We start from the raw sequence: 26,565 nt of genomic DNA, 5'->3' as shown, positions 1-26,565 counted from the left end.
CAGGGACTTGCCCAAGATGCAGCCCCCCTGCCTTGCCTCCTGAGGGTAATGGGCTGGAGCCACGCCTTTCTTGTTGTTTTAAACAGACACATGTTCTGTCTTTCCGGACTGCCCTTGGTTTCTCTGCTCGGCATTGGCAAGCTTCTAGAGAACACTGCTGCCGCTGTTGCCTACCCAGTCACATCAAGCGTTTACAACTAGTGTGCCTAGCTCATAGCCAGGTCTTAGCACTGCAGAGAGGAAGGAACCTAGTGAGGACTTCTGATGGCGTGAGAAATGCTGTATAGCCTTCGGAGGCAGGATCCAGAAGACCACAGCCTTGGGAATGCTGGGTCAGATGGTCCAACCTTAGAAAAAAAAATTTTCTTAGCTGAAGATAGCTCATCACTTTGATTACTTTGATTAATAAGGTTTAAGTGTCTCACTAATCTTATGCGTTAATTTCACAGAATTTTTTCTGGTACTATGTAGCAGCCCACACTGGCAAAGAAATCTCAGTCTCTAGACTGTTATGACTGTGACCTTGCAAGAGCTAGGAAAAGGTTTTAAGGAATTGAGCACGTGTTAATAACACCTGTGGAAGGGTTTGGTTGGTTTTAACGTCAATACAGCGTCTACCAGATAATGGAGTGTTAGAATGTTGGAATGAAGCATTACCTATCAGTCAAGTTTATATAGAAAATAAATATAGCTAGTTATTGAAACAAAGAGATAGGAGTCCTCTTTCATCCTCAGTTCAATAGGTGGCTGAGAAATCAGCAGATAGAAACAGACAGCTGTAAATTGGTAGGAAAGTTCTGGAGTCTTCTAAATCCTTAGTGAATTCCTTTTTTTTTTTTTTAAATAAAGCAGTTCATTTATTTTTCTACTTCTTTTCACTCCATAGACCAGGCTGGCCTCGAACTCAGAGATCCTCCTGCCTTTGCCTCCCCAGTGCTGGGATTAAAGGCTTGAGCCACCATGCCCAGCTCCCTTAGTGAATTCCTTTTCTTCTGTCAATCTTTTAAATTAATTTAGGCTTAAGAAAAAGAATGCATTATTTTCAGAAGTGACGCAGATTATTTTGTGTTTAAATTGGAAAATGCATGCATTCCCCCATTTCTTCCATGCTCATTCCCAGCTCTACACCAGGTCTCGTTCCTACTTCCACAGGCCCACTGGTAGAGCACCGGCCTTCAGGTGAGTGGAGGCCACACAGGGCCTTGTGCTGCTGTGTGTCTTATGGAAGGGCAGCTGTCCTGCGTTTGAATGCTGTTGAGGCAGGCGGCCCACACACCTAGTCGTGCAAAGGTGCAGTCTGAATGTCCATGTGTCAGTGTGAAGAGAGCCGAAGCCCTGTCTAGGCCTGCCATTTGGACTGTGCAGGAGCTGCCTTTGTGTTTGGGTCTGCATGTCATGGGTCACAGAAGTGAGAGCTGTTTTTAAAGTGTGTGTGTGTGTGTCTGTGTTTGTGTGTGTGAGAGAGAGAGAGAAAGAGAGAAATTAAAGGTAGCTTCTGGTTCATTTATTTGCTTTTCTTCGTGAATTTCGATTACCTATTCCTGCAGCTCCTTCATCACTAATAGGATGAATGCATCGCTCACATTCTTCTGAAAAGTCCTTAAATTTGGTGTTCATATACAAAATGGCAAAATACTGCATATGTAAAGAATGTGGGAAATCTTTAGAAAAAAAAAAAAACTTCAGTGTAGTGTTTGCTTATGTGTAGAGGTTTGCACCTGTGGGAGCATGGGGAGGTCAGAGGAGGACATTGTGTGTCTTGCTCTATAATTTTCTACCATAGTCCCTTAATCTGGACTCACCATTTTGATTACAAGGCTGGTCAGCAAAGCCGCAGTGACCCTCCTGTCTCCACAGCACTGGGGTTACAGGCAGATGGGGCCAGCCACACCCAGGTGGTGGTGGTGGTGTTGAGCTAGTTCTGTACTGAAGCCTTGGCTGGTCTGGAACTCCCTATACAGACCAGGCTGGCCTAGAGATTGGCCTGTCTCTGCCTCTCCAGTGCCACGATTAAAGGCATCCACTAATGGGCACAGCTCACGTCCCTGGGTACTAAAGCTGGTTTGCACAGCAAGTGCTTGTACCACTGGGCCATTCACCTAGCCTCTAATCCCTTTATTCAGTATCTTGATCAGTTAACAGCACGGGTATAAACAATTCTAAACTATAACCCCGCCCTCGGTACCGAAACAACAGAAAGCCCTGTTACATACTTTGACACATTACATCTTTGAAGGGTCCTCCCGCCCCAGTACACACAGGTATTGTCTAAAACATCTTTGTGACAGGCTGTGACGCCACCTTTGTACTGGACTGAGTTCCCAGTAACTGCTGGGAACCTGCAATCCCAGTAATCTGCTGTAACCTGTAGCTTCCCCTGCGTTTCCTCCCTGTTAAACTTTGTTTCCTGGAAGTAAACAACCACCACACCATCTTAGCCATCTTAGTTACACACCTTGGCATAGTACTGGCCTTTACTGTCAGAAGGCCAGAGCTGCTGCCTGAGTCTGACATTTGAAGACTGACTGAAGAAACTGCCACTGTAAAAGTCACTGCGGCTCCCAGCACCACTGCCAGTTGCTGCCGCCTCCAGTGCTCCCGTTTACAGCTGCCGCCCCCACATAGCTGCTGCCCTGCTTTCCATAACCCTGTCCACACCCATAGGCTCCCGCTATGCATATTCCTCCGGAATAGCCAAGGCCACATCCTCCACAACCACCATCGTTAGCAAGTCCATGACAACCACCTCGTTACCACCAGCACCATCACCACAGGTGCTGCCCAAACTGCCACAGCCAGAATCGTCATTACCATCAGACTTCCTTAGTGAAACCACCAGAGTTTCTGTTCATCAAACTTCCTTAGTGAAACCACCAGAGTTTCTGTAACCACTTTGACTTCTTTGACTAGAGGAAGCACTGGCTATCCCTTTGACAGAGCTGTCTTCATTTTGTTGGGTTTGGGGTGGAAGCCAAGAAAATTTAACTTCATAGACAGAAGCTTCAAATTCGAGCTTTATTTTCTGTGCGCACAGGGAGGTGGCCAGTTTGGGATCTGAACCTCATCCCCAAAGGCAAATTGTACATTTTTAAAGGATAGGAACACAAAGTGAGGGGGCCATGGGTTGGGCTTTTGCACTGACCAATCATACTTTGACACAAGGGGTTGAGCAAGGAAGTAAACAGGAGTGACTGGGCCTTTCCAGGTCCCCTGGTTTCAGGAGCCTTGACCCAGCTTTTTGCAGTTACATCCTCTCTAGGACTTTGGCCTGGAATTTAGAATGATAGGGGAACAAAGGAGTGGGCAAGCTCTAAGTCAAGACAGGCAACACATTTACAACTTGAGTGCTTTAGTTTAGATAATGGATAAAATGGCAACTTCCCTCTTTATATCCTTTACTGATTAACAGACAAACATGAAACATCTGAAGAAGCGGGGTAGGAGTTGGGTTCCTGGACCTGGGAATTATGAACTCAGTTTTGACCCTGCCAGCAGGATGGAACTTGTTCCTGAGATGGCTGGACCCAGAAAACTTTCTTAGTCATTCAGTTTTTGGAATGAGAGCCTTACCCAGGTCATCATGAGCATCAGAGGTTATGAAAGCAAAATTTCTCTTCCCAACATGCTGGCCAGTCATGTCACCAATTGCTTCACATTTTTCATGCTGTGCCAAACAATAGGAAGATGAGTTCTTTGGAGCTCTCAAAGCCACCCATGAAGATTTTTTATTTCACTTTTGAGTATGCACTAGGTCTTTGAGAAATTTCTCTGGGCAGTTTTATTTGGCCCCACCTGTGTGGCCTTGCATTCATGGCTTGTCAACTTGCTCCAGTATGTTGAACGTGACTTTCTAAAAGTCCTGGAGCAGTTGGTGTAGGAAATCATGCCCCCCACCCCACACATACACAGAGAGTGACTGCTCCTTTTTGTAGTGGCTCCTATCAGTCTTTTGAAAGCTCAGGTCCTCTGTGAAGAGCTTCCACAGCTGTTGCGCTCTTTGGACTAGTGCTCACAGCTCCTCCTCTCTGAAGAATTTTATTTTTTAAGATAGTCTCTTTGAGTAGCCTGAAGCTCCACCTCTGCCTCTGCCTCCCGAGTGCTGGGACTTAAGGAGTGTGCTTCTGTGCTTAAGCTGATTATTTTTACATAGGGTTTCGGGTCTTGACTGAATGTTCACTACTGCAGGGTGTATCTTCAAAGTTGATTGATAGCACCAATGCAGAGAACACAGCTTTGCACAAATAGGCTGATCTCAAGTTAAAATTCATTTGAGATTTCTTTTGTTCTTGAGACAAGCTCTCATGTAGCCCAAGCTGGTCTAGAATTCATTACATAGCTAAAGATGGTCTTGAACTCGATCCTCCTGCTTCCATCTCTCACGTGCTGGGGTTACAAGTGTGCTCCACCACAGTCAACCATTTAATGATTTTGTTCTTGTTAAAAAATTAAACTCAAGTCTGCAATTCTAACAGCAGTATTTAAAAAAATCAACGTTGTTGAGCTGGAGAGATGGTTCATCAGTTAAGTGGTCAGGCTGTTCTTGTAGACAATCCAAGTTTGGTTCCTAGAACCCATGTCAGGTGGCTCACAACCACCTGTTAACTCCAGCTCCAGAGGATCTGATTCCCTCCTCCTCTCTGAGAGCATCTTCACTCACATGTACACACGCACACATACATAACCTAAGAGAAACAAAAGTAAATCTATAAAAGTGAGCAGCCATGTGGTTGGCCACATGAACTTTCTCTTGTTATATTTACACACTGCTATGTCAGCTTCATAAATCAGATGCACAGTTGTTGACCTAGTTTCTTTTTATCAAACCTACTTTATTTAGGGTTCTTAAATGCTTCTACCCCCTTTCTAGGGAAAGAAGGTTAATGTGGACAGGGTTGAAGTTCTCTTTGCCACTTCCCACTGTAGGGTCCTAGGATTCTTTTGGGGGCGATTCCAATACCAGTTGTCAAGAAATTCAGAAGTCCAGGTAACCAGCAAGTCAGCAAACAGGAAATACAGCAGCAGGATGAACCAGGAGCAAGCAGTCTTCCTCCAAGCAGCCATGCCTTCTTCCTTGGGGCTATCATATTTGTACCCCTCAAAGTCCTCAGGAGTCAACTAATTCCATCTGGCAAAGACCACACTCTGCACAAGACACTTAACAGGTGTGGACACACTCCCCCTCCAACTTGGAATTATAACAAAAACATGTTTACATATCATAAACCAAAACTTCCACAACACACAATCCTGTTAACTTGAGACCAAAGGGATCCTAAACTTCCACAAATTGTTTTTTTATTTTTCTCATGCCGTCACTTGCTCCTGCATGACAACGAACAGCCATTTGGTTCAATAAACAGGCACATTTAATTTCTGAAGAGACTTCCTTGCACTGCAGAAATAGGTGGGACCGATCAGGACATAGAATGTAGAAAGTCATTTTGTGCCTGTTGCTTCTGGAGATGCCCCAATGGGAAGAATGTTGTCGGCTACTGATCTTGATGAGCTCCTACAATCCGTAGACTCCTTGGAGAGAAGGTGTCCTTGGTACTCTTGTGCTGCTACCACACACGATGGGAAGTCTGTGAAGAAGAAGACATTTACCTCACAGCTGTGGAGGCTGGGAAGCGCCAAGTGCTGGCAGGCCCAGTTTGGTGGCTCACAGCAATAATGCCAGCACTTGGGAGGTTGAGACCTGGGCTACAGAAATCCAATCTCAATCCCGGCCTGGGCTCCACCTCCCAAAAAAGGCAGGGTTACAGTAGACAGCTAAAGGGTCAATGCCACTGCAAGTGCAAATCAGGGCCCATTTGGTTTTTTGTAACCTGGAACACAATTCCTCCATTAGCCTAGGTAAGAAAATTCAGCTCGGACTGATGCTCCAACCAAGGACCATGATGGAGATAACCTAGAACCTCTGCACAGATGTAGCCCATGGCAGCTCAGTATCCAAGTGGGTTCCATAGTAAGAGGAACAGGGACTGTCTCTGACATGAATTAAGTGGCTGGCTCTTTGATCACCTCCCCCTGATGGGGCAGCAGCCTTACCATGCCAAAAAGGAAGACAATGCAGCCAGTCCTGATGAGACCTGATAGGCTGAGGTCAGATGGAAGAGGAGGAGGACCTCCCCTATCAGTGGACTTCGGGAGGGGCATGGAAGATGAGGGAGGGAGGGTGGGATTGGGAGGGGATGAGGAAAGGGGCTATGGCTGCGACACAAAGCGAATAAACTGTAGTTTTAAATAAATAAATGAAAAGAGAAAGAAAGAATATCCTGCTCAGATACTTGTCTTTTCCCTGCTGCTGGTGGAAACTGAAATAAGGTGACCATGAAATAATTACTGAATGCATAAAAGTTACTTGCACAACAGAACTAGGGTGTGTGTTAGCTTACTCCTCCTCCCCTCATTCTGAGACAAGCTTCTCACTAAGTTGTCCTGGCTAACTCAAGACTATGCTAACCTTGAACAGAGTCAAGAAAGGAAACAAGGACTCACTTCTACTTCAGCCTCTCGTGTGGGCGGGGGGCCCAGCCGCTAAGGGAGGGCGGGTCTGCGCTTGCGCAATCCGCAGCCGGAAGCGCGGCCACGAGAGACTCTCCCATTCCAATCCCACAACCGGATGAAGTGTTTGTCTTCCTTATTGCTACTACCCAGGACCACACGGAGACATCTAGAGAGTGTAGAGACTGTTTTTCTTTCTTTTATTTATTTGTTTTTTTTGGATGGCGCCGCCGGAGGCAGCTCGAACCACAGGTTGCTAGGACACGGGGGTCCTGCGTTGCTATGACGACGCAGGGCGGTTCAGGAAAGGGCCGGCCGACCGACGCCTGGCGGGAAACACAACTGTGGGCGCAGCCGTGGGTGTCCGTGTCTGCAGGCCTCTGCCGAAGGGACCGTGGGAGCCTCTCCCCACTCCGGGATGCTGGGCCGCGCCGACCCGCCCGTGGTCTGTAGGACGGTGGAGCCTGGCTCTGCCGGGCTGGGTCCCGACTCTGACCAACCCTGTACCCCTCCCTGTCACGTCAGGTTATCCTAGAGAATATTGAGGGCGCCCCAAAGAAGGGAGGCCATGCTGGATGAGTCTGAATTCTAACCTGAACACAGACGCTCAAGGGGTCTCTTCGTTCATTTGCTTTGTTTTGCCTACAGAATTACGGGGCGGCTTGAAAGTTCCAACACGATTTTGATTTGTTTCTGAATTGACTTTCTGGAGGAGTATTTCTGAGGGTGATAGCTGGCATTGTTCATTATGTCTTTCCACAAACTGTCGGACACTTCGCTGAACTCCCCATCGGCCCTTGAGGCCAAACGGTCAAAACTGAATGTTGTCAAGGAGGAGGCCGCAGGTAAACTTTAAAGATGCCACGGACAGAACTTTGATGGCCACTGACAGAACTCACAATCCATTCTCCCCTTCTCAGTCCAGCCTGGACAGTCACCAAGTCGGAATCCCGGTTCATCGTCGTTTAGATAGTAACAGCTGTATAAACACCACCTGTCTGGCTTCTTGCTTGGACTTTAAGGGAGCTTTTACAGCGTAGTAACGTGGATGAGATTAGCACAGTTTAGTACACTAGGCCTATTTGTATAAGATTCAAGAAAATTTCTGAGATTCCTTAAGATTTCCATCCTTGGGGCTGGGGCTTTGTGGCGCGCACCTTTAATCCCACCACTCCGAAGGCAGAGGCAGGCAGATCTCTGCGAATTTTGAGGCCAGCCTGGTCTACATAGTGAGTTCCAGGACAATCAGAGCTACATAGTGAGACCCTGTTTCAAGGAAAAAAAAAAAAAAAGATTTATGATAAATGTAGACCTTCACTAGAATAAGAATCAAGTAGTCATCCTTTCATCCTTGCTCATTGGACTGACGCTTTCTCCAGTCTTACTGTCACTTAAGGGCTTTTTGGCTTGTTTGTTTTGTTATTTTTTTTGCTACAATTCCAGCAAACCTTTTATTATTTAGGAGGTATGGATGTTTCAACTAAGTGACTTATACACACCATGCAAGTCCTCGACCCTGAGCTAGCTGCCTATTCTATGTTGAACAGGCTGGTCTCACTGAACTGTCCAGGCTGGTTGTACACCCACTCTGTGGCCCAAGCAATTTATTTTGTATCTCTCTTCATGTTCTCAACCCCCCCCTCCCCTCCACCTTCTGTGGACTGGAAGCTATTCTGTGTTTTAGGTATTACTTGTTGCTAGGCCTGTGCGTGAGAAGCTCCCTTCCAGTTAGAAACATGTATGAGATTGATGAGGCAGTCTGGGAAACTTTCCAGGCTCTAGAACACTCCACTAAAAGTTTTTCCTATTACTTTCTTAGGGTTTCCTGAGCTGAAGGAGAAAAAAGCCACTGTGGACCATCTCAAACCCTTTCCTACTTCCTTTAAGAATGAATTCATTCCCGAGGAAGTTCTTCTCTCTCTGAACTCTGCCGCCAGTGCTGGTCCCTGTCCTGAAAACTTACTGCCGGTTAAGAAAGCTAAAGCTGCAAAGGTTCGTATACATACACGAGAACGTCTGGGCTCGTGTTTGGGCATACTATTAGTTCATGTGTAGGTTTAGGCTAGAATCAGAGGACAGGTTTCAGGAGTCGGCTCTTTTAGCTGCTGAATTAGAAAATTGGAAAATTCAGATCTTGCTGAGCATGGTGTCTGGCACTGATGATTCCGTCCCCTTAGAGGCTGAAGCAGGAGGATTGCCAGAAGTTTCAGGCCAGACTGGGCTACACCATGAGACCTGTCTCAAAAAACGAAACCAAAAAAACCAAAGCAAAAAATCTGCAGGTCTTTTGAGCATGTTTGCATTGTGTGAGTATTTCAATAAACCTGTTTTTATGTAAATTTACCAGACACCTTATTGATGCTCTCTTAATAGTCTACTTTGCCTTTCTTTATGTTTTTTGAATAAACATTCTCTCTATAAAGCATTCAGATGTCCTTGATGTAAATATTCAAATTAGTAACATTTTTCTTTGACTAGAGTGCCCTCTGCTGGACAATTGTGGGTTTTGCTTTTATTCCACAGGGTGTCCTTCCCCGTCTTCCAGACCAAATCTGGCACCACCCTCATCGAAGGAATAAAGTCAAATACCTGATTGATCAACCTGTCTCCCTAACAGGAGCTGCAAGGTAAAGAAGGAAGAGAGTGTAGATGCAGATAGAATCATTTTCTCATTTTGTTTGATAGTCTTGGGATGGGGCAGTAGGGCAACACTGAATTATGGATTGTGAAACTTGCAGTATCACTGATAAGGGATAATTCTGAAATGATATATGTTCAGTTATTAGTAGTAACTATAGATGTTGGATGTTCATACTTCTGGTTCTTGACTATTAAATCTTTAAATATTTATTTATTTCTTTATTTATTGTGTGCGTGTGTGTGTGCGCGCGCGCCATTTCCTGTGTGAAATCAGAAGACAACTTGTAGGAGTCAGTTCTCTCCTTCCACAATCTGGGTTCTGCAGATTAAACTCAGGCTGTCAGGCTTAGTGACAAGCGCCTTTATCCGTTGAGCCTTCTCCCAGGTCTGGTTTGTTTTTTGTTCTTGTTTTGCATGCATTTGTAGACTTCTTTCTGTGTTTTCCTGTTTTTTTTTCCACTGTATTAAAAGGGACAATATCTAACAAACATAATGCCTTTAGTAATCTTGTATCTGAAGGTGTCCATGACTTTTGTACATCTTACAGGAAACATGATGTGGAAAACTTTGATGAATAGATTAATTTCCTGTTTTTTTTTTTATCTTGAGCTTTTAAAACTGTTTCAGATTAAATCACCAAGCACTTTTTACTATTTTGTATCATTTCCAAAAATACTCTGTCAAATTTTGTTCCATGATGATTGTGGTCTGTTCATTTGAAAGTATTTTCCACTTATCAAAATCTCCCTGCATGCCTGGCTTACATGCCATGGAAGGTTGTCACACTTTATCTTAGTGAAGTTTACTTTTCTTGTCAATGAGAAGAGACTAATAGAGTTGTTCAGTTTTATGTGTGTGCATGGATATTAGAAAGCAGAGATGAGAGGACGGGGGCCAGAACATATCCAACCATAACACGCTGTTTAAATGTGAGCTGTTATCGCTCAGCTGTGCCACAGTGTTACAAAGAGGGGCACAGATTTGGCTGGGTGGCTTTTGTGTCATGCGCCTTCTGTGTCTTCAAGAATCTGTTTTATGCCTTCAGATCACGGTTCTAATTACCAGTATAGTAATTAGCAGTTTTAAGATGTTTGAAGTGCTTTGAAAATTTAACTAGTTATATCTGAATGTGGCAGTAAACTGACACTAGAGATTTTAATGTTAAATGATTTCTAAGTGGAAATTCTTAAAATGTGGACATCAAGTAGTAGCAACCCCCAATCCTAGTAACCCCAGGACCTGTGAATACAGATCACAGCATCCCCAGTCCTCACTGTAACCCCAGGACCTGTGAATGTAGATCTTACAAGCAGAAGACTTTGTAGCCGTTGTGAGGGTTAAAGACAGAGAAATTATGTCTGTTGTTAGTGAGCCCAACAAAAACACAGGACTCTGAAAGTAGAAAAGGGAGGTGATTGAGAGGGTCAGGAGATGAGACCAAACAAGGATGGCAGAACTGAAGAACACAAGTCAAGGATTATAACTGGATACTAGAAGCTAGGATTTCTAAGGACAATTTAGCAGATACCAATCAATGAAACAGTCTCAGTCCCAATGAATTCTGTCAACAACTGGATCAGGTCTGTTTTCAGGTTTCTCTTTCTGTGATAAAACATTGTGACCAAAATCAGCTTAAGGAAGAAAGGGTTCATTTCATCTATAATGCTCAGGTCACACATCACTGAGGGATGACAGAGCAGGAACCTAGAGGCAGGAACTGAAGTAGGGATCCATGGATGAAAACTAATTACTGCTTGCTCCCTGTGGCTTGTTCAGTTTGCTGTCTTTCTTCTTGTCTTTCTTTTCCTTCCTTCCTTCCTTCCTTCCTTCCTTCCTTCCTTTCTTCCTTTCTCTCTCTCTCTCTCTCTCTCTCTCTCTCTCTCTCTTTCTTTCTTTCTTTCTTTCTTGATACATGGATTCTCTGTGAAGCTCTGGCTGTCTTGTAATTGGCTCTGTAGACTAGGCTGGCCTTGAAATTACAAAGATCCGTCTTCCTCTGCCTCCTGAGTACTGGGATTAAAGGCATGCACCAGTTTGCTTTCTTATACACTCCAGGACCACTTGCCCAGGGGTGGCAGTGCCCACCTCAATCATAATCTGAGAAAATACCCTACTGGCTATCTGATGGAGGCAGCTCCTCAACTGAGGTTTCTCTTCCCAGATAACTGTAGCTTGTGTCGAGTTAACAAAACGAAACAGAAAAGTAGGCAGCATAGGCACAGGCATGGCTCTTCCAGGTGTCCACACCACGTGTCCATCAGTGGCTTGATTTTGCACTGGACCTGCACACACAGGACATGACATCACAACTGGTAGGGACAAGGAGTGTCTTCAGAACACAGTAATAAGATGCAAATGAGAAACCATGTAGCCTCCAAGAACCTTTTCTGATGGCCCCGTTAGTGTTCAATGCAAAAACTAAATCTCAGAATTTTAAGTAGGAAATGATGAATGCAGAAAATTAACTGCTACCAAAATTGTTGAGGCCAGCAAGATGGCTCAGCAGATAAAGGCACTTGTCTTGCAAATCTGGTAACTGGAACTACTCCATGGGTTAAGGAAGAGAACTGACTCCCCAAAATTGTTCTCCAGCTGCCAAATGAGTGCTCTAGTATCTCTGCGCCTACCTTTGCCCCCTCACGCCTCCCTGCACACATCCCCACCAATAATATAGTAATATTTCTTTTGAGATATGGTCTTGCTGTACAGCCTTGGCTAACCTGGAACTCACTATGTAGATCAGGCTAACCTTGAACTCACAGAGATTTGCCTGCTTCTGCCTCCCAAGTGCTGAGATTAAGGTGTGCCCATCACACCTAGGTAAGAGTGTAGATGTAGAATTGTGGTTGTGTATTTAACTAAAGAGGGAGGATGGATAGAAAAGCTGGTGCTTATGTGAATGTAGTGGGTGCTGCTCCCAACATGGATGTGATGTTCAGATGACCAGCTTTAAGAAGATTTACACATGCTTCCTGTGAGCAAAGGGAAACCTTTCAGTTTTTTTTTATTAAAAAAAATAAGTTTAATCAAACTCATCTTGTTCAGTAATTCCATTTATCACTGAGTCATCTTGCCTGCCCTAGATGATCTTGAAAAAATATTATTATATTTTCTTAAGTGTTATGGTGTGTGTGTCAGCTTGCATGTGGTGTTTAGAGGAAAATTTTGTTCAGTTGATTCTCCTCTTCTACCTTTATTTGGGTCCCACTGATCATGTCTTCAGGCTTATGTGACAAGTGTCTTTATATTGTTATAAATGAGTGGAAATCCCAACCATTCTATTTTACCAATAAAGGCTCAGGAGCCAGGTGCTGGGGTGAAAACTTGCTAGCTTAGCAAGGCAGAGAAAGCACTTAGCTGATCTTCCTACTCAGCTCAGAAGGAAAAAGCTTTTCTTTCGCAGCTCAGCTGACAGTCCAGGAGGAAAAGGCCAAAAACCCGAGGCCAAAGGCTTCCTAGCTCAAAGCTCAAAAAGCCCAAGAGCTAAAGCTCAAAAGCACCAAAGGCCAAGGAACTGAAGAGCTGAAGAGCTGAAGAGCTGAAGAGCTGAAGAGCTGAAGAGCTAAAAGCTAAAAGCCAAGAAATGGAGAGCTAAAGCTCCTTCTATTTCTCCACGCTGTCTTAAATACCCTTCAACGCAAAGTCCCTCCTACTCTTTAACCCCTGGCAACTGGTTTCTTGCTCTGCCTCTTGACCTATAGTTAACTTAATAAATCCTGTGTACAGAAAGTTTTATCTTAAAGGTGTGTGCTAGGGCTGGCTGAATCACACCATTATCACCTGTTTAACAATAAACAGAATATTATTGGAATAAAGGTGTGTGTTAGGGCTCAATCACACCAAACAAGAAACAGGTTTTTACAGTTCATAGTTCTGGGGTTCACAGTGGGATCAAATATCCTGCAACATCTTTACCCACAGAACTGCCTTTCTGGCCCTCAGAATCTTTTTTTTTTTTTTTTTTTTTTTTTTTTTTTTTTTTTTTTTTGGGAGATCTAACAAAGGAGTGAGGCAATTATTTAAAGGAAAACGAGAGTGCTGGCACTTTGATGAAAAGGGAATAGATATCTGGCCAGCGAAATCAAGCCCTGTCCTCTGCAGCAGCAGCAGTATGGAGGAGAGAGACTGGATAGTAGGAAATCAGGCCAAAGTCTGCCTTAAAGCTGGGTGAGGGGGTGGAGACATATGAAATGTTACACATTTAATACATGATGCCTTAGGAGGGTAAGTTTGACAGACGTGTATAAGACATACCCTAGAGACCTGGGAATCCACATCAAAAGGAATGACAATTTGGACTAGAGATTTGCTATTGGCAAGAAACAAGAGGGCTAGCCACTGTAATGATAGGAGGGTGACTGCAGAATTAATCAGTGTTAGCAGTAGATTGGGTATTGAGGGCAAAGGACAGGGAGGGGTTGGTTATTGATGCTGAGACTTTGATGACAGCCTTCATGAACAGAGGAGAGTGGAACAGACTGCAGATTCTTCATCAGTGAAGACCGTGTAGAGCAGTGGTTCTCAATCTTCCAAATGCTGGTACCCGTTAATACGGTTCCTCATGTTGTGCTGACCCCAACCACAAATTTATTTAATTGCTACTTCATGACTATAATTTTGCTACTGCTTTGAATCATAATTTGAATTATCTGATATGCAGGATGTCTGACATGCAAACCCTGTAACAGGGTCATTTGACCCCTACAGGGATGGAGACCGATAGGTTGAGAATGCACTGGCTTAGAAGAAAGTGCAGGACACAACTTTGTGGGACATTTCTAGAGGAGGATGAGGACACAGAAAGTTCCAAGGAGCAGCTGCTGGGGTAGACAGGAGAACCAAGAGTGTTACAAACACATGGAATCCAGGAGATTGGTCTTACACAGAGGAGTAGTCAAGTCCTGCATGGTTTCAGAAGGGAGGTGATATTTCTTCTGCAAGGTAATATCAGGAAGTTTGAGATTTAACAGAAAGATATAGATGACAGTGTTGTTGATTATTAATATTTATTATTGATTTATCTTTTAAACAGTGGTTTTTCCTAAACCAGCTGTATACCCAAATCACCACACAGAGACTAGGTTTTATTTAATTAACCTAGAGCACAATGCTGGGCAATAGTTACTCCATACCTCCAAGCCCGCATAGTTTCCTACCATTCAGATTTCCCACATTATACGTGCTTTTAGTCATATCTTAGGTCTGATTTATCTCTCCAAGTCCTCTCCTGCCCTTGCTGATCTCCCTCTCAGACTCACTTCCTCTCACTTCCTTCTCCTCCCTGGACCAGGATGTCCCACCCTATTCTCTCCATTACTCAGCATTGGCTAGTTGTTTTAGTGACAATACAGAGAACAAATGGTGGCTTGTTTACACAAACTTGAGACAGGTGATGCTTAGAGTAAGCATCACAATGCAATGTCTGGATTGAAGCCAGATAGTGGGGTAGAGAAATCAGCATTTATGAACAAGGATAAGATGAATACATTGCATATGCATAAGAACATTATACCAACATGATAGAGTCCAGCTAGCTACATCATGATGACATAATAGCAATGCTTGGTCAAGGACGATTTTTAGAATGGAAAAGACTTATTATGGATGTACTGGCTAATCTTTGTCAGCTCATCCTGAGCTAGAGAGACCTGGGAAGACTGACTCTTAGTTGAGGACTTGCCTCTGTCAGATTGGCCTGTGGGCATGTCTGTTGTGCATTTCCTTGATGAGTGATCCTCCCACTAGAACCATCGCTGTCCCTGGGCAGGTGTTTGAGGTAGAACAATCCATGGAGAGTAATCAAGTAAGCACAGTTCCCCTCTAGTCCCTGCTCCAGTTTCCTTTGATAATGCTTTGGAACCTGAAAGCCAAATAAGCCTTTTCCTTCCCCGGTGGTTCTGGTCAGTATTTTATCTATTTTATCACAGTGTCATAAAGCAAACCAGAACAGGAGTGTCTTAGTAGAGCGGTTTTCTACATAAGTTTTCAGTAGTGGAATGAGATTCTGGGGCTGTGGACCAAGATGGACTCCAGCACACAAGTGGCAGGAATAACTGTGGGAAAAGAGCTAATTCATCCGAGGTTGAAGGGGAGGAAAGAGTTGGTGACCTGAATGAGAAGAGTGTGGTGGACAAGAGGGAGAATGTGAGCTTACTCCTGTCTAATGCCTCAGTCTTATATGAGATGGGAAGCATGGGCCTAGGTGTTGGCAGGTTCACCCTGTGAAATTGGAGGGCCTCCATTCAATAAGCTGGTGCAGGATGCTAAATCCCTGGACACCAACCAGGTGTGTGGTAGCAGACTCCAAAGCTGTGACCCTTCAGGAATGAGCCTCACGCTGCTCTCCTAGGCTCCACCCCTCTGCTGGCTTCACTTGCTTCCTCAGCTCTGCACATGAGGTGATGCTGCTGTGATTTAAGCGGCTCTACCCAGAGAGTTGGATCAAAGTACTGTCCTACCTTAATTAGGCAACCTTTCCTGGAAACTTAGGCATTTTCAGAGGAAACTGGGCCTGGCTGTGATCCCTTAAGTGTCCTTACATGGCAGTGATGGTGCTAAAAGTGAAGAGTGAGTCCATGGAAATGAGAGTGTTACAGTTTCAAAGTCTCTCTAGACGGTTCAGGGGCACTGCTGCTATAATTGAATTCTCAAAGAATATTTGGTTGGTAAATTGCTATCATCATTCTAAAATAATGGACTTACCTTCTGACACAGAGATGTGTAAGGGTCAAAGGACATTTATTTATTCAATGACAATCACACTTCTATTTTCCCATGTTTTAAAGTAATTTTTAAAGACTCAGATAAGTAGGGGGAAAAGAGGTAACAAAAGCTGTTTTTCTGACCAAAAGTCACTGTTTTACCTACTAGTAGGAAATGTGTGTGGCTGTATACACTCTTAGAAAAATCTACTTCTGAGACTCATAACCAAACCAAACCTTCGGCAGAGTACAGAGTGCAGGGAATCATATGAAAGAGGGAGTTAGTATGACCTGGAGAGGACAGGAGCTCCATAAGGACCTAATATATCTGGACACAGGGGTCTTTTGTGAGACTGTATCTCCAACCAAGGACCATGTATGGATATAACCTAAAACCACTGCTCGCATGTAGCCCATGGTAGCTCAGTATCCAAGTATGTATACAAGGACTATTTCTGACATGAACTCAATGGCTGGCTCTTTGACACTCCCCCCACACACCTGAGGGAGGAGCAGCCCTGCTAGGCCACAGAGGAGGACTTTGCAGTCAGTCCTACCTGATAAGCTAGGATCAGATGAAAGGGGAGGAAGTCCTCCCCTATCAGTGGACTTGGAAAGGGGTAGGGAGATGATGAGGAAGGGAGGGTGGGATTGGGAGGGAATGAGGGATCGTGATACAGATGGGATACAAAGTTAATGAACTGTAACTACTATTTAAAAAATAAAAATTTAATTAAAAAAATCTACTTCTAAGACATATTTTTCTTAAATTTTAAGGGATATTTCTTTCCTGTATAACGTTTCCTATGTAAATGGAGAGGCCAGAGAGAAGAAGCTTTGTCCCCCAAGTACCAACAGGCCACCGGACAGTGCCATGGTGCCTCACAAAGTGAGTACTGGAGGAGGAGCGTTCCCTCCCTCTTGGCTTTTTAAGGTATCTCCCTAAACTATAAAGTAGCACCCAACTGTAGCAACAGCCTGCAGGTTTCCACCATCTTCAGCTACATCCTAGTTATTTCTTTACAATAGCATTTACTGGGAAAAGATCAAAGATATTCTAAGCCATTTTCCAAACCACAGTTAACTGTTGTAATGAGTATTTACTGATTTTAAAAGTACAAAATACGCCAGGTGTGGTGGCGTATGCCTTTAATCTCAGCACTCAGGAGGTAGAGGCAGGGAGATTGAAGTGAGGCTGTTGTGCCTACATCTCGAGACCCCGAAAGACCACCAGGAACATGAATCTGATACAAACACATGAGGGTTTTTATTTAAGCTCAAGTTCGGGCCGTCAATTGTCCCTGACATAGCAGTTTAGAAAGAGCAGCCCCGAGCCTTAGGAGGGCAGAGTTTTTAAAGGGAAAAATTGCAAGCAGGGAATTCCAAGCCTTGGTGTTACAGGAATGGGTAAGAGGGAGTGGGTAGATTGACCTTTAATGTGATTGATTTGGGCCAACTGGCCAAACCGCAAGAGGGAAACAGGCTATTGAAAAGGAACATCTTGACCTGGGCAAGACCAAGAACTGTGTGTACTTTTATTTCATTGGTTGGCTCCAGGTGCAGGGCCTCATTATTCTTGCCAAGCTCCTCCTGTGATTTTTCACTTGCTAAGTTCCTCCTGTGGAATTTTTACTTGCCAAGTTCTTGGTTAGGGAACTTGGGTCACCTAAATGACAGGGCCATTCAAAATGGTGTCTGAAAAACAAGATGATGTTAGTTCTGCTCTTGCTGTCTCAATGCCAGCCTCCTCTACAAAGTCAGTTCAGGACAGCCAAGGCTACACCTGAAACCCTGCTCAGGAGTGGGGGGAGTACAAAATCAGAGAAGACTGGGTTCTCCCTCCCCAGGGAAAGTTCACACAGAGAGTTGTAGATGATGGCTTTTCTTTCTGTCATTCTTCTCCTCCTTTCTCCTCTTCATCCTTTTTTTTTTTTTTTTTTTTTTGAGAGAAAGGGGCTCTCTCTATGTAGCCCCAAATATCCTGGAACTTGCTATGTAGGTTGAACTGCTAGAGATCTGCCTACTTCTGCCTCCCAAGTGCTGAGGGCATCTTTCCCGTTACTCACAGTACAGGTCAGGCCACTAGTTACCTTCTCCCTTTCATTACAAGCCTTGGCAATAGCATTAAGTTTCCCGCTGCTCTTTTTCTCTCAAACTGTACATCTTCCCATTTTCCATCTCTTTCTGTCCCACTTGCTCATTTTTATCATAAGAATGACTAGATACAACCACATGACAGAGTCAATTAGGCTGTCTTGAAACCTCCTCCACTAAAGAAATAGTCCACTATTTCTTAATTTGACCTCTTAAAAGAAGGGTGGAAAGAAGTCACGGTCTTTGCCAAAGTATCCCAGGAGTGGTCTCTAGCCCAGTTGCTAACGTTAGTCCCTCTAAAGCCTTTTGATCTGGTCCTCCATGGTCCTCATTACTGTTTTTCAAGCTTCTACTGAGACAACCTGCTAAAGCTCCACTTACAGTATTCAACTGTTCCTACGTTCCTTTGAAAGGAAACATGGTCAGGTTTCACAGCAATAGCCTACTCCCTGGTTCTAACTTATGTCTTAGTTACTTTTCAGTTGCTGTGACAAAACACAGTACCAAGGCAACTTATAAAAGATGGTGTTAATTGGGCTTATGGTTTTAGAGGTGGAGCATGGTGGTGCTCCATGGCAGTGCTCCATGGTGGTGGGAATAGCTGAGCATTCACATCTGATTCAAGAGCAGGAGGCAGAGAGAGGGCACAGTGGGTGGTGCAAGTCTTTTGAAACCTCAAAGCTGACCCACAGTGATATACCTCCTCCAATAAGGCCACACCTCCTAATCCTTCCCAAATAATTTTACCAGCTGGGGACCAAGAGTTCAAATGCTTGAGACTTATAAGAGATATCTCATTCAAACCACCACCATAAGAAGAAGAACAAACAGTTAAAGGATTTAGGATTATAGTTGGGCTTCCATACCCAAGTATATATCCATGCCACCAACCACAAGTGGAAAATGTTTGCAAAAAGTTGTATATATACTACACAAGTATAGAGGTGTTCTTGTCACTATTCTAGAAATCATTCAGCATGATGACAAGATTCTTGTATGCAGTATTATAGTAACTGAGAGTCAATATAACATAGATAAGAGATGTATGTAAGGCTTATGTAAAATTTGAAACTCTCATGTTTTGGACTTGAGCAGCTAGATCAGTGGTTCTCAATCTGTAGGTCATAACCTTTGGCAATCCTCTATATCCAAAAATTATTTACATTATGATTCATCATCTTTTACTTTTGAAACTCTAAAGCTGACTTACCCCCACCCTCCAGTGATATACCTCCTCCAATAAGGCTATACCTCTTTCTTTCTTTCTTTCTTTCTTTCTTTCTTTCTTTCTTTCTTTCTTTCTTTCTTTCTTTCTTTCTTTCTTTCTTTCTTTCTTTCTCAGGGTTTTCTGTATAGCCTTGGTTATCCTGGAACTTGCTCTCTCTGTAGACCAAACTGTCCTTAAACTCACAGAGATCTGCTTGTCTCTGCCTCCAGAGTGCTGGGATTAAAGGCATGGGCTACCACTGCCCCGGCTTGTATTATGGCTCGTAACAGTAGCAACGTTACAGTTATAAAGTAGCAACAGAATAATTTTATGGTTGGGAGCCATCACAACATGAGTAACTGTATTAAAGGGTTGCAGCATTAGGAAGGTTGAGAACAGCTGATCTAGGTTTTAGTATCTTTGAAGGATCCTAAAATTAGTCCTTCTTAAATACCAGGTAATGCTTATACCAGAAGAAAAAAAAATCTGTCCTCATATTCATGCTTAGTTTTACAATGTACAACTTAAGACAGTTTTGGGCCTATGCTATGACCCACATTACTAATATTATTTATCTTATCAACATCTCTCAATTTAAAATGAGGCATGCTAGTGCATGCCTTTAATCGCAGCACTTGGGAGGCAGAAGCAGGAGGATCTCTTGGTCTACAGAGTGAGCTCCAGGACAGTCAGGGCTACCCAGAGATATCCTGTCTCAAAACCAAACAAAAATCTCTCAACTTAGAGTTGGGCATGGTGGTACACACCTGCAAACCTGGCTCTTGGAAGCAGAAGCAGGAGGACAGCCAGGAGTTCCAGCCAGGCAGGGTTACTATGGTGAACCTGCGTCAAGAAAGCAACCAATAAACCCAACATTAGCAGCGCCTTACTTAATAATAGTATCCTTTTGGGATAAGGACTAAGTAAATAAAGTTTTTCTTGTACTAACATATTCATCCTTTTCTTTATAAGCAGAAGACATTAGCGGACACTTTGGTTCCTGAAGAATTTCATATTGTGTCAAATACAGGCGTTGTAGGTTTGGAGTGTTATGATGAGTGAGTACTATGATGTTTTGTTGAATATCTGACATGCATTGCTTTCTCCTTCTCATACTTAAAGAACCTGAGAAGAGCACACTCATTTCCCTAGTGTGGTAAGGAAATGTTTCAGTGAGCTGCCCTAGTACAATTTAGGAAAGATTAAGACAGAAACAAAGACAAGATAACCTAAGGAGATGGACCTGAAGAGTTTGCGTCTCTCTCTTTCATTCCGATTTTCTTCCTTTCTTTTTCTTTCTCCTCTTCTTCTTTCTCCTGTTTGTTTTTAGAGCAGAGTGAACACAGATTAGTTAAGGTAGAGCAAGAAAGGACTCCTGATAGTTAGGGGGACTCCAAGGGAGAAATACAAGAATTTTGGATGTTCATGATTAAATAGTTCTATAGCTTTTCCCTCTTAATTTTTAGGATTTTAAGAAGTGGAACATGGGGAGGCTCTTCTTTCCTGAGGAGTAGGGGAGGGGAGATGGGAAGAGGGAGGGTAGGACCAGAAGGAGAGGAGGGAAGGGGCTATAAATTAGGATGTAAAGTGAACCAAATTAATTAATAAAAAAGAAATCTTTAAAGAAATGGACCTTTAGGTGGGCATGGTGGTGCACACCTTTAATCACAGCACTTAGGGAGGCAGAGGCAGATGGATTGCTGTGAGTTTTAAGGCCAGCCTGTTCTACAAAGTGAGTCTAGGACAGCCAACCCTACAGCAAAACCCTGTCTCAAAAAACAAGACAAAACAACAACAACAACAAAATGACTTCTGTGTGGTGGTATATCCCTGTAATCCCAACACTGGGAAGCTGAGGCAGGAGGATTATAAATTCAAAGTTATTTTTCTTTCCTTTTTTTTTTTTTGGTACTGGGACTTGAATGGAGGGCTTTGTACATGCCATCAAGGGCTCTGTCATTGAGCTATGTTTCAAGCCCACTCTGCCATCCTTGAAAATGTCAAAAGGCACTGCAGTTGTGTTGTTAGCTGCATTTGTGTGTGTGTCCATGCGCATGGGTGCACATCACAGAACAGTTTTGGAGAGTCAGGTCTCCCCTTCTACCACATGGGTTCCAACATCAAACTCTGGTTGTCGGGCTTGGTGGCAAGAACCTTTACCCATTGAGTATCTCAGAGGCCTTAAGAAGGTCTCATGTAGCTCAGGTAGATCTCAAAAGGAGGTGAGCTTAAACCAGTCCTCCTGCCTCTGCCTCCCATGTGGTGGGAGTACAGGTCTATGTCTTTGTTTGTTTGAATGAATCAAGGAAATTTTTGTATTTTGAGATAACAAAAATGGAATTAAATATCCTTTATGAAAAGTGTTCATAAAAATATATGATTAGTGTCATAGTATTTCTGTGTGGATATTTATGGATGATTTTGTACGCACAAAAAGGACCTTAAAAATATTGTCCACGCTTCTGAATTCCACTGAAGCCTTAGCTTTCTCATGTTATTTTTTCCATCTCTGTTCCTCAAACGAGTTACCAGTAATTTTTCTCTAGAAAACATTTTTAGTTTAGTGGAGAATGGCTCTCAGGAACCAAGATGCTGGGTGGTTGGTGTGCTAACTAACTGATCAATAGGCCAGGGATTATCCTCTCCTCCCCCCTCTTCCCAGGGCCTCCTTTTTTTTTTTTTCCTCTACTGTTCTATACACTTCATACCCAGAATGTTTTCTTAACATTTTTCTCATTTGTTGCAGCAAATACACCACCCTCCTCACAGACAGTGAGAACAGGCTGTTGCTCTTCCCATCCATGTAAGTACAGTTGACTTTCTAAAATATTGGAAAGAGTTAACTGCATACACATATGTTCTTTTTCTTGGTATTTTATGACGTAAAAACATTCAAGTCACAACAGAGACCCAGGAAGGTAGCAATTGCCCGTAAGGCTATCATTTAATTAGCTGTGTTCCTGTGAGCAATTGTATATCCAAATAGTATGCATAGCAGAATATGTGCTTTTATATTCTGTACATCAAGTGTTAGACTCTCTCTGCATTGCCGTGTTTCTTTTGTCTTTTCTCACATTTTGAACGGCCCAGGGTTGAAGCTTGATATTTTTGGTTCCCTCCTTTTCCCTGTGTTCTTGTCTTCTCATATGTGGTTACATAGGGGTGAGGATTAATTAAAAAAAAAAACAAAAACTATTATTATTATTGTTTTTTGGGACAAGTCCTGCCTGTCCTGAAACTCACTCAATAGATCAGCCTAGCCTTGAACTCAGAAATTCATCTGCCCTTGCCTCCTGAGTTCTGGGATTAAAGGTATAGACCACCACTGCCTGGCAGAATTATTATATTTTTATGAAAAAATTATATTACTTGCATTTTCATTGTTTTAAACTCTGTTACTGACATACCTATACCACTAAATATATCTGGGCCTAATCCTTCAAATGTTCCTTAATATTCTATTGTACGTTTATTTCCTGAAACAGTATATATATATGTATACAAAACTTTTATTTACATTTCTTTAGTTTGGTTTCACAGATTCTGCTGATAGATCTTTTTGTTATTTTGTTATTATTATTATTTTTTTCCAGAGCTGAGGACTGAACCCAGGGCCTGTGCTTGCTAGGCAAGGGCTCTACTACTGAGCTAAATCCCCAACCCAACATTTTATGTTTTTATTGTCTTCTGAAGATGACATGATGAGTTGTCATTTACTGAAGTCTGTCCCTTCGATCTTTAGGAAACCTAATAAAAGAATAGAAGTGGTCCAGCTGAGTAATGTGATGGATGCCATGCTGGAGAGGGCTGGAGTAGAAAGTGAGAAGCCTATAGGGCCAACCAAGGTAAGTGCCAGTCAGAAAAACCCGTGGCTGACAGTGTGTGCTTGGGAGGCAGAGTGCTTGGTAAGGAATCTGACTGCCATTTACTAGTGGGTAGCGTGGGTAAATCTTCTCACGTCTTTGTACCTCAATTTCCGAATCTATTGATTAGAAGTAATAATGGTACCTGCCACGTGGGGCTGTGAGACTGAACGGCATATCAAAGTTCTTTGAAAGGGCCTGATGTGGCAAACGCTACACCATCCACTGTCAGGATAGTTACATGTTGTTTGGTCAAGGGGATGTGTTCCGGGAGAGGCATCATCAGGCAATGTCATTACTGTGCAAACATGATAGCATGGATTTAAGTGAACCCAGACACACAAGCCTAGGGGCATAGTCTGCTACAACTCCACAGGTAGTTGTGGCACATTGGTGAGGATCTTTATCCAAATGGAGAAGGCCAGCAAAGATAGCAGCTGATGGGATTTTCAGTTCCATTCTAACCTCTGAGCACCACGCTAAAGACCTGGTCTGTTGTTGACTGAAGCATTGTTATTCAGCATGAGACTATGCTGTTACTCTGTTTCCCAAGGCTCCATGCATTGACCTTATTACTTAGTTTTATTTTTAATGAACATATAATATTTATACGTATTTATGGAGTGAAGTGTAATATTTCCTGATACAATATGTAGTGATCAGATGAGGTAATTTGAATATCCTCTAATATTTCTGATTTCCCTTTTCTGGTACATTTAAAATCTTTCCTGGATGGTTTGTTTTGAAATAATTTCAGGGTTGCCTTGAATGCACTATGTATCAAGAGGTGACTTTGAACTTTTGTAGATGTTTGTAGAATTTCTGATCTTCCTGTCTCCATCTTCCAAGGGTTACAAACCAACACCAACAGGCCTGGTTCATGTGGTGTCTGGGACTGAACCCAGGGCTTTATGTGCACTGTACCAACTGACTCACATCCCTCCCCATTCTCTTGGTTATTCTGAAATATGTAGCTGGTTGTGATGGCATAGGTCTACAAGTTTTCTTAGCACTTGAAAGTTGAGGCAGAAGAATTTCAAGTTCCAATCTAGCCTGGGCTAAATAGCAAGTATTTGTCTGAAAATAAACAAACATGCAAACAAAAAACCGAAAAGAAGGCTGATAAAAAAGCTCCATGGGTAGAGGTACTTGCCCTCAAGGCTGGTTTCCATGTATCTGGTCACTATAAGATAGGATTATTTCATATTCAGATTTTATAATTCACCGGTTGTCCCTCTGGTGGTTTTATAAGCTATCCCGCTCAGTCCAGGATCCCAGGGTACTTTCAGTTGTTGCTGCTTTAGATAGCTTCAGCCCAAACAGCTCACCAGTATTTCTTTGCTTTTCTTGCCCTTGATACCCTGCCATTCATAGGCTAGTTTGTTTATAGAATCTGCCCCAGTTTTGGTTTTTCTGATGGAGACTCAATATCAGAATCAGGCTTCATTCTGGTAGGTATAATACAGAAGTGGTATTGATATTTTCAGTGCATCTCATGAAAGCATTTGAAATTAGCTAGATTCTAAAAGTCACTTCTGGATATTTAAATACATGATTGAAAACACAGTAAGTCAGCCAAGTGTCTACTAATGGTGCTCGCTTTCAGCATAGTTACTTTTTTCTTTGAGTGTCTCAACATTCGCTTTTATTTTCAGTTGACAACAATTTCAAATTTCAGATCTTCAAATATCAGTACTTAAAACTTCAAAACATGGCCAACAAGAACATTGTTTAAAATATGAATTCACGTTCACTATTTAGTGAAAATATTCCATTTGATAGTTATTCTTCAGTTAATTATTGTACATAGTACTATAAGAAATACTTAAATGGCATTGAAGACTCTAATTGTATAAAGTGAATGACTCTTGGCTACTGTCAAATTTTTATAGTATTTTGCTAAAAAGGAAGTGATGTATATTAATCATCTTTTCTATTGTAATCATATATCTAATATAAAGGACCATTATAAAGGAAATAAGTCTATTGTTCTTTATATTTGTAAGCATATTTACTTTTTAAAATGATTTGGATGGTACCTTGTGATAAGCACTGCTTATCTGCTTTTCCTCTGGTAGATGCACCAAATACTACACATATTGAAGAAGGAACAGACCATTTACAACACAATCTTTCATGAGCTAATTCGACAAGTCAGTGTGGACTGTGTAGATAGAGGAGAGCTACTGTCAAAAATCAGGTTAGAGCTGTTAATGGACTGCTCCAGGTTCCTCATCTCAAAAATTTTAATTATAATCACTAGTCCATATTAATTACTCAAGTTAATAGGAGTCACTGTACTATTGTCATACATGCATTTTAAAAAATGTGTTTGAGCTGTACTTGTATGTACTTTTGAGAAAGCTACAAGAGTATCTCTATGGAACTAACTTGTGTTTAGTTTTAATTTTATAGGATAATCTTCCTCTTGGCATAAGCTCTTGGTAAAAGTCCAAGCCTTTGTTTTCTCACTTGAGTGAAGAGAATAGCTTTTATGTACATATTCACTCATAAACTAGTGATTTTGTTGAGTCTCCACTCTGTATCAGGGATTGAGATGTTTGATAGGATGGTGGAAAGATCTAACTGAACAATTATTGAAACAGAGTCTCATGTAGCTCAGGCTGGCCTCACACTTGTTATACAGCCAAGGCTGGACTGGAACTCCTGGCATTGAATGGCTGTGGTGAAATTTAAACAAGAATACAGGGATGTGAGTGAATATAGGCCCAATGGGTAAAGTGCTTACCATGCATGCCCAGTGACCTGAAATCCCTAACAGAGGGAGAGAACCAAATCCAGAAAGTTGCCCTCTGACCTCCTCATGTGGCATGTTGCCCACATACCTGTGAGTAAATGCAGCCCTATTTCAGAATAATAATGACTAGATTAAATTTTAAAATGGAAGCAGAAATAGGTGCTCAATATGTGTAGCTATTAATGGTGAAGAGGATAAATGCTATTGTTTCTATAATAATCCTTCTTAGGAATTCTGTTCTGTTCAAATTTCTGAAAGAATACATTGGCCAAGTAGTTTATCTGTGTTTAACATTCTTTGGAACCAGGGGAAGTTGTAAGAGCTTTCTGAACATCTCTTTTTTAAACACAGGATTTCACTCTATTGCCCTGGCTGGCTGGGCACTTGGTATGTAGACCGGGCTGGCGCAAACCTGATGTTAAATATCTACTGAAAGATGTGCCTCCTGGGACATCAGAGGAACTGGGGTTAAAGGAATGCACCATCATACCCAGCCTATCTAGTTCTTAAAAAATTATTATTGTATATGTGTATCATGTGTGTATGAGGGCACAAGGAGGTCAGAGGACAACTTTGCAGTTAATTCTCTCCTTCATCTGAACCCGAGTCACTGAGTTTGTGTGGCAAGTGCTTTCATCTGCTGAGCCACATCTCTGCCCCAACAAGTGCCCCTCTAGTGTGAGGTATTAGTGTGACTTTCCCTTTCCTGAGGTCTGATTTGTCTGAGAAAGTTGTGGCAAAGCCATGAGAGCCTGGTTAGGGTTAGAAGAAGAGTACAGAGAACACAGTGACGAGTGC

The 26,565-nt window shown here is 42.6% G+C and overlaps 1 protein-coding gene across 1 annotated transcript in view; it reads left to right on the top strand.

The window, feature by feature from the left end:
* The first annotated feature begins 6,697 nt into the window (after window positions 1-6,697).
* Window positions 6,698-26,565, top strand: part of Axdnd1 (axonemal dynein light chain domain containing 1) — a 105,241-nt gene continuing 85,373 nt past the window's right edge. Inside the window, exons 1-8 of the mRNA XM_060365089.1 lie at window positions 6,698-7,349; window positions 8,324-8,496; window positions 9,028-9,131; window positions 16,623-16,734; window positions 20,119-20,204; window positions 21,893-21,949; window positions 22,889-22,991; window positions 25,088-25,209. Of these exons, the coding sequence (XP_060221072.1) occupies window positions 7,253-7,349; window positions 8,324-8,496; window positions 9,028-9,131; window positions 16,623-16,734; window positions 20,119-20,204; window positions 21,893-21,949; window positions 22,889-22,991; window positions 25,088-25,209 (854 nt within the window). The 5' untranslated portion in view covers window positions 6,698-7,252. The remainder of the gene's footprint in view (window positions 7,350-8,323; window positions 8,497-9,027; window positions 9,132-16,622; window positions 16,735-20,118; window positions 20,205-21,892; window positions 21,950-22,888; window positions 22,992-25,087; window positions 25,210-26,565) is intronic.

The sequence above is a fragment of the Meriones unguiculatus genome, chromosome 11, assembly GCF_030254825.1.
Source record: "Meriones unguiculatus strain TT.TT164.6M chromosome 11, Bangor_MerUng_6.1, whole genome shotgun sequence".
Taxonomy (NCBI): Eukaryota; Metazoa; Chordata; class Mammalia; order Rodentia; family Muridae; genus Meriones; species Meriones unguiculatus.
Note: the sequence above shows the minus strand (reverse complement) of the source record. Positions and strands in the feature narration are given on the sequence as shown.